Below are 8619 nucleotides of genomic sequence, written 5' to 3' on the forward strand. Positions count from 1 at the left end.
CCCCATTTTTTTATCCTCTTCTCATTTTCTGTATAGTCCAAAGACAGGGTAAGTTGATTCATTATTGCTTTATCTTTTTCTTCCCACACTTGGATCCTCATTGCTGCTGTTCTTCTGACTGTCTGATCACTTTTCCATACTGCTCTTTACCTAACATGAATGTGTATGCTGATTTGGGCTACTGTTTTGCTCCAAAAGCATGAAGTTCTGCTCAAAGGGAATATGGTTGCTTCTTTATATATATACGGCGGAATGCATAATCAGTCAACTTTAGTTGAAAACCATTTTTAGAACAATCTTTTTACTTGTTTTGTTGCCCTTTTGTATGCATGTTAAATGGTGAACTGTCCCATCTGGTGGCCATTGACGCAATTAGCATTTATTATAAGACGTTTCCACACCGGTTTAGTGAATTCCCTCTCAGAGTCCTGACATATGCCTTCCAGCATTCTCAGATCTTGACCGGGATTGTCCTTTAATAAAATTACTCCTAATAATTAACCAATGCTATATATGAGTTGAACGTAAACTTTTCTTATTCTTCATGCATGCTGTGGCACATTTCTGGTTTCTTAGTACTTAATTACCATAGTACCTTACTGGGACTGAGAGAAAATACCTAAAGAGAGGCTGACTACCATTTAGCTTTCAGATGCTTAACTAAAGAGCCATCTGTTTGAACCTGCGTAGTCAGGGCTTTGAAAAGGCTTAGGAGGTTTTGACACACTTCTGGCCTTCAGAGGCATCAGTGTTTTTTCATGTTTTCCAGATAAGAATGTCTTGTTTACTTGCACTGCTTGTCTCTTTGTTTTTGCCTGCCATGATACTGAATGTGTTTGGGTGGGATGGTTTTTTGTGCTTAAATTTGATTTGGTTAAATTTAACTTAACTTTAACTTTAATCATTTAATGTTTTCAATAACATTTTGTGTATCAGGCACGAACTGTTAGATGAGGCGCGCAGGCAAGGGCTGCCTTTTGCCCAATGGGATGGACCAACTGTTGTCGTTTGGCTGGAGGTACAAAATATGATCTGAAAAATGATTACAACAATGAACTGTAATGGTTTTTATGTGATGAATCTGTCTCCTATCTCTCGTCCTTTGTCCAGCTTTGGGTGGGCATGCCTGCTTGGTATGTAGCCGCCTGTCGTGCCAACGTGAAGAGCGGAGCCATTATGTCAGCACTTTCCGACACTGAAATCCAGCGGGAGATTGGCATCAGCAACCCGTTGCATCGTCTGAAACTTCGTCTTGCCATCCAGGAAATCATGTCGCTCACCAGTCCTTCTGCCCCTCCCACCTCCAGAACGGTATCTGACTCATACATAAGTAACACACTAACAATTCTTCTTCCCATTGAGCATGTTACTCTCACAGGATTAACATATTAAGCATTTTCTTTTTGTTATAACAACCACTGCTTCCTGATCTTTTCTTTTCTGTCCTGCACCACTCTGCCTTCTCTGCACACTTCACTCACTTGTGATTGGGGGTGTCAAATGATCAGACCACAGGAAACGTTTGGGTCACACATGAAGAAATGGAAAGTTTGGCAGCTACACCTCCCACGGTTAGTCTTTCTGGATTGGCTGAACACTCGTTTGTTTCTCACAGCTTTGATGACTACTGGACCTGTTCCAAGTTGGCCAAAGTTGGCCATATAGCAATATCTGCCAATTGACAGTATTGTTCTGGCTTCATTGTCATTTGCCACTCTACACAAACAAAAACAAAAAAAAAGACTAAACCTTGTGCGCTACTTGGAACAATGTCTTATCCAGGCAGTTTTCCTGGAATGCATTTGTGATGGGCTTTAGGACTATGATGTAATATGCATCTCTGCTCAGAATGAGTACTGTCATTTTCCTTGACTGATTTTTGCATTAAAATTTGACTTCCAGCTCGTCTAACCCAGCACTGCAGTCTCACTAACCCAGCCTTTCTTTTCTCGTCACCATGCTCACTAACCATGCTAACCCCAGGAGGATGACGAAAGTAGCTGGGCCCAGGTTTGAACATATGCATCTCACCCTTTCAATTGTCTTAAGCTCGACTAGGCCTCTAACGATATAGTATCAAAACCAAAATTGCGAAACTCAAAAAACTCTTCACTGTTGCAGTCCAGCCAAGAAGTTTGAGAGGAATGGGGGAAACTGCCAAAAGATAGGTTGTGCAAAGCTTGTAATATTATATTTAAAAGACTTGTCAGCTAGCACTGCTATCAAGCTGCATCAACAAAGTATTGAGTTAAAATTATGAATAGTGGATATGTGATACTTTTAGTTAATGTTTTTTTTTTTGTGATTTCAACAATTTCCTAAGCTTTACTTCGTGTTGATATTAGGGGGAGTTGTGGTGAAAAGTTTTGGGTGAGAAAATAGTGCATTCTATTTAACAAAGCATTGCAAATACTTTTCACATGTACTGTGTGGACTAGAGACTGACATTTTTGAGGGTTTCCCATGAGATGGGAGTCAACTTACCCTTTAATCACAGAATTTGGACCGTAGCGGATAAAACATTCACAGGAGTAGCGAGATTATCCAATTTATTATTTACATTTTGTTGGTTTGTTTATTTATTTTTATTCTAGACATTGGCGTATGGAGACATGAATCATGAATGGATTGGTAATGAGTGGCTACCTAGCTTGGGTCTACCACAGTACCGCTCATATTTCATGGAGTCCCTGGTGGACGCCCGCATGCTTGATCACCTTACCAAGAAAGACCTCCGTGGACAGCTGAAAATGGTTGACAGTTTCCACAGGTAATAAATGGAGGAGAGCGTGTGTCCATGTCTGTTTAGTATAGCAAACGGCTGCATATAACTGATCAACAATGGTCACATTTCTGGTCAACAGGAACAGTTTTCAGTGTGGAGTAATGTGTTTAAGGAGGCTCAACTATGACCGCAAAGAGCTAGAGAGGAGAAGGGAAGACTCTCAGCTGGAGTTTAATGGTAACAAAAGCAGTCATAAATATGTATACATTTTATATTCACCTTTGAGACAGAATTATGGAAAAATAGAGTGCATAGTAAGTTGCCTATGTCTGTTTTCAGATGTACTGGTGTGGAGTAATGAGCGTTTGATAAATTGGGTTCAGGCTATTGGGCTGAAGGAGTACAGTGCCAATCTTTATGAGAGTGGTGTCCATGGTGCACTGCTCTCTCTGGATGAAACATTTGATCACAACACCTTGGCACTCCTGCTGCAGATTCCCACACAGAACACTCAGGTATATTAGCACACCAACATGCTAATTTCCACGCCTTGAAACAAACCACAGAATAATACATAAACAACAATGAGAATAGAACATGTTTTTATTTTTTTTCCTATGATCTTTTTGAACTTGGTAATTCATGCAAACATCCCAAACAGGGAAATAATCTGTCTGCCTTGTTCACTGCATTTTACTCAAAAGCATCGTGTTCAGTAATGCAAAGCAAGCAAATAGGAAGCAAGCAGATGAAAACACACACCTACAGGCAGTGACCAATGCAACACGAGGCGTTTTCAAATCTGTCTTGTGAAACGCTCTTTGTATGTTCCGAAACAAGTTTACCAAGTAATAAAGCAAATCTGAGTATTGATTATAGCAATGTCAGCTGGAGTCAAGCCAAGCAAGCACAGAGAGATCCTCAGTCACTGTGTGTGCGCGTAAGTGTGAAAGGAAGTGCAGTGTTGAGACTTCTTTTCTACTTGTGGCAATGCCGCATACAGTTTACCTTTTTATTTGCTTGCAACCCACACACGTTAACAAATTTGTTGCAGTTTCACTCCAGCCGGAGGGTGTCGCTATGGCTAATATTGACGAGGACACCGCAGGGTGGAGTTTCATCAGCAAGAGTGCAAAAGCATCATCACAATAAGCAGCTGATGTAAAACGTGTGGCTCCCCCATAGCTTCACCTTAGGCACATCTTGTTTTGTTGAGTGACTATTGTCAATAAGGCAGCGGTTCGCCTTATTCTGTCGCGGACACAGTAAAAGCAGGATGAAAATCCTCTTAGAAATTACAATAGTTACAGAGAGATCAACGTACTTTTCACATGTTGTGCCTTTTTGGGAAATTTTGACGCAGAATATGTACATTCTACCGCATTATGGAATTCCAGAACTTACAGTACAACAGCAAGAAAAGCACCATACAGGCTTCTCTAGAGCTGTAGTATATTAAAGACCATCTGACGTTTCGACTATCCAGTAGTCTATTTCAATATGTAATGGCTAGAGAAGGCCGAAATGAGGAATTTCGAATGCAAATGAAGTGCATTAGTTGACAAAACTAAACTTGCTCTTATTTTGATGCCGCGTCTGACTCTGTTCAAAAATGCTTCCAATGCTATATTTTTCATCTGTAATCCTGCAGGCGGTGGAAGTGCACTGACTGGGTGCTTACTGTCACACTCGCTGTCACATTCTTGTCAACCTAGTGGATGCAGGCTGCTAATGGGGTGGAGAAAAAAAATTAAAATGCAATCCGTTTGCGGGAACTGATTGAAAATTGAATGGAGACTTCCTAACCCTCTGTTTTTTTTTTTTTTTTTGCATAGTTCTGTTAAATAACAAACCAACCAACTATTACCCAAAATGTGATGGGAACATGCCTGCCAGTTCGCCAATCTTTTCTCTTTTTTTTTTTTAAATCAGAGATGCAAATTCACTATTACATTATACTTTTTTTCACTAGCACATCAGTCATATAAATAGAACAATAGAATATGGAATGTAGTAATTAGTGCTGTCGAGTGATTATTTTTTTTAACTAATTAATCACAAAAAATTCCATTATTGATTGTGATTGATCACATTTTTCCACTACTATTTTTTGCGAAGCTTATAACAGAAATTTACTTGAACAATATCTTGGAATTGATGCAAAATCACCAAATATGAAGTATATTTAATTCAGACTGTTCTAATAGCTTTATTGGATTCTTGAATACGATCTAAATGGAGACATCTTTGCAGACATTTATTTTGTAAAAATTTCTCAAAACTGCCCACAAGCACTACAATCCAGCAGTGTTGGCTTGCAAGGCCCAGTGGTAACTAAAACACAGTGTTTTGTTCTGAGATGTGCTAAAGACAGCTAATATGGCACAATATTTGCAAAGTATGCAAATTACTTTTTAAGTAAATCAAACTGAGTTAAAAGATTTTGGATTAATCACCAGAGTTAATGCTTTAATTTTGACAGCCCCAATAGTAATATAATAACATTTATGAATTAACGGTTAGGTTCAGTAACAGATGGAATTTTTGTATATACTAAGGCACAGATGCCCATTACGTCGATCACGACGCCCCGGTGACAGTCATGGAGCAGAGGGGCGCCTATTAGTGATGTGCCTCTATTAGTATTAGTGATTAGATCAAACCATACCTGTTAACAAACAGCTGTTTAGTACATAAAATGGCCACTCAAAAATTATTTTCCTTCCATCGCTTTGGCGCCCTTTAGCGTAGCGCCCCTGTGCGCCTCATATGCCGCATACATACTTTTGGCGCTTCTGTGGGAACGTGTAAGCTAAGCATTTACAGAGTGAAAGGAGGATTTTTGTTTTGCGGCGAGCTCCGTGGCGGGAGATCTCGCACTGGCTGAAGAGCAAGCGGGCGGTGTGTTAAGGCATGCGCTCGCAGTTTCCCCGGTGCTGGAGAATGTTGCCCCGCAGGACGGAGGAGCCATCCACCACCACAACCGTCAGCCGTCGCACGAGCTAACAAGAAGTCCAAGTACCTTCCCAACGTGGCCAATATTCATTGGGAGGTGTGCGCAAGGCTCGCTATCAGCAGCTCCTGTCCGGACTCTATGCTTGACTCTTTCCTTTCAGCGCAAGTCGTCAGGAATGCAATGGACATTAAATGTGCGCGAGTTGTATTGTGCAGTATGATTTCATACAGTTATGCAAGGGATATCATTATATACTGAACCTTTAAAGAATTCTATTTTCCAATCTATAAATAAAGTAGGTAGATCACTTTGACTCGGTTATTCTATAAGTAGCTCGCATGGTGAAAAAGAGTGGGCACCCCTGTTCTAAGGCATGGTAAAATCCGTATTGTGCAAGCTTTTATAGGTCAAACTGAAAAATTGAAAATATCTGAAAAACCTAATGTCCTGGGAAAAAAGTAAAGAATTGTCTTTTTTGTTGTTTTTTTTTTTAAATAAAAATAACTTTTGGAACGATTAAACCATCTTTGATTACTAATAGCTGTTGACCATTTTAATGTAATTGTGGTATTCCTGTGTAAGTAATGTGGCTATTGAAATGTGTACAGTGAACATTTGAGCTGGGGTTCTGATTTGCAGAGAACAGCTGGTATTTACAATGTTGTTGAAAAATAAATAAAAGATGCACCATTTCTATTCTTATCTCCTAATGCCCTTCTGCCTCTCTTTTAGGCCAGAGCAACTCTTGAGCGGGAGTACAACAGTTTGCTGGCTGTTGGTACCGACAGGAGGTTGGAAGAGGTGATGGAAAGTCTATTAACCCAAGTGACATTCGACATGACAGAAGAAGCCAATTTCTTTGCCCCCATTTGTTCCAGGATGACGACAAGAACTTCCGTCGAGCTCCGTCATGGCGAAAGAAGTTCAGGCCCAAAGACATGAGGGGGATGTCTTTGGGCGTGTCAGACACTCTGCCTGCCAATTTCAGGGTGACGAGCAGCAACGCATCAACTGCCTCCGCACAGCCAAAGAGGAGCCCAATGGACGGTAAGTGAGAGTTGTCACTGCATGTTTGCTGTGCTTAAAAATGCCTTGTTATTATTGTGGTATCATGAGATTCTGTAATGTCTCACTTTTCATTCTTCTTGAATGGCCTGCCCGCTGTGCATTATGTGATGCTGTGACTAACGGCATGTCTTTGCATGTGATTTTTGCCAACATGCACACACAGGAAGCCAGTCTATACAGAGGCTGGACACTGCTACTGTCAGGACCTACTCTTGTTAACATAAACCTCACACAACGGTAAGATCACCTCACGCAGGCACACAATTGATGTGGCTTGCATCTCATCAAGCGATTCTCTTCACAAGCAGAGCGTAGCTTTGTTGACCTTTTCAGCTCCAATGACGCACGTTTCACACCTTTTTTCTGTCCTCTTTTTGTTTCCCTCTCTGTCCTCTGTTGTGGTCCCCTTCGTATGTCCTCTCAGTTTATCCTCATTATTTCTATAGGTAACCGCTGGTCAGAAGACGAAGGGGAATTCCCTGCTTTCAAGACCAGAATGATGAACTAACACATTTTTTAAGGACACTAAAATATATCACAGAGAAAGATCTCACTCACCAGTCTCTGTGTCCCCAGAGGAAACTGTGTAGATGTATCCGCATTTCTTATTTATGTAAACCAATGGGACATTTATATGATTTTAGAATATAATGTAATCTTTTTGCATCAATCCCTTTCAACTTTTTATATTTCCTCACTGTGCTCATCAGCTCTCAGATGTATGTAACTGAATGATTCAACTGTCTGGAGTTTGTATATTTCTACCAACAGACATTTTATCTAATCTTTTTTATAATCTTTATTTGACCAGATGTATGTTTTTCCTTGTTGATTTGAAATATAATCAAAGTTTAAGTGACTTGTGACATAATTTAATTCAATATCGTTACCCTTTTTAACTGTTTGTGTTTGTTGCTTATTACTTTTGTTTTCTTATGCAAATGTGGCTGTTATGTAGGTCAGTGGGTGTGTGAATATCAAAAACTGCTGGAGACCATTTTGCAAACTGCTCAACACTGTGACCATCACCATTAAAATAACTGCTGGCAAGCCAGGTGATGTGACGACACATATCACGTGAAACACAGTATCATGCGCATATATATATATATATATCACGAAACTAAAGCCATATATCAGTAGCAGGAAAATAAAACTAGGGCCACTTTAAATGCGAGTGAAAGTTAAATCCCAGGTTCTCTATTGTTCTCTTGCATGCAAGAACTCTTTTCCCTTTCCTTGTCCCTGCCAATTTTTAGTTGAAGGGACACCAACTACAAAATTATTTGCACGTGAGGATGTTTAATATGCAGAAGAACTGAAGACTATTTGCTTGGGTGGACCAATTTCACTGAAGCCTCTGCTAATCCCCGCTGCAAGTAGACAGACTAAAAACATTTTTTAAACCTTTTACAAAGACTTTATACTCAGCCTTATTGTTTATTAACTAGACTGTCTTCTGTGTCTTTATTTATGATTACTCATTTATGTTGTCTTTACGATCATAGCTTCAGCTCTATACTGTAGTTATTTTTCCCCAACATATGTCTTGTCTACTCTCACATTGTTTTTACGTTAAGCTCCATCCAATTGGAAGAAAACAGCTTTCTTTATCACTTAGTGTAGTCGAAACTACATTTTTTTTTTTTTTTTTGTAATTTCTCTCATTGGTGCCCTGTGGAAATCATGTTGCTTTTATAATTCCTGCTCTTCCCTTTTGAATTGTCTGTTCATGTAACAATGTACAGTCCGAGTACTTATAAACTATTTTTATCACAGTATTATTTATTGCTTACTTTCAATAAAATACTGAAACAGATTTTCCTTTTCAGATAAAGACCAAAACTTTATTAAAAACTTGAAAAAATTA

The 8619-nt window shown here is 39.5% G+C and overlaps 1 protein-coding gene across 10 annotated transcripts in view; it reads left to right on the forward strand.

Annotated features, from left to right (window-relative positions):
* ppfia1 (PTPRF interacting protein alpha 1) overlaps positions 1-8619 on the forward strand; it is a 44844-nt gene extending 36225 nt beyond the window's left edge. For 2 of the 10 annotated variants that reach the window (XM_088295416.1, XM_088295419.1), the window contains 9 exons: positions 937-1018; positions 1111-1311; positions 1509-1571; positions 1984-2010; positions 2595-2770; positions 2865-3240; positions 6414-6482; positions 6560-6728; positions 7196-8619. In XM_088295416.1, coding sequence (XP_088151542.1) covers positions 937-1018; positions 1111-1311; positions 1509-1571; positions 1984-2010; positions 2595-2770; positions 2865-3240; positions 6414-6482; positions 6560-6728; positions 7196-7257 — 1225 coding nt within the window. In that variant the 3' untranslated portion in view covers positions 7258-8619. Of the gene's footprint in view, positions 1-936; positions 1019-1110; positions 1312-1508; positions 1572-1983; positions 2011-2594; positions 2771-2864; positions 3241-6413; positions 6483-6559; positions 6729-6912; positions 6987-7173 lie in introns of all 10 variants that reach the window. The other 8 variants (XM_088295421.1, XM_088295417.1, XM_088295418.1 and 5 more) reach the window with 8 other exon arrangements.

The sequence above is a fragment of the Idiotropiscis lumnitzeri genome, chromosome 5, assembly GCF_059441095.1.
Source record: "Idiotropiscis lumnitzeri isolate Australia: NSW breed Sydney's pygmy pipehorse chromosome 5, RoL_Ilum_1.0, whole genome shotgun sequence".
Lineage (NCBI taxonomy): Eukaryota > Metazoa > Chordata > Actinopteri > Syngnathiformes > Syngnathidae > Idiotropiscis > Idiotropiscis lumnitzeri.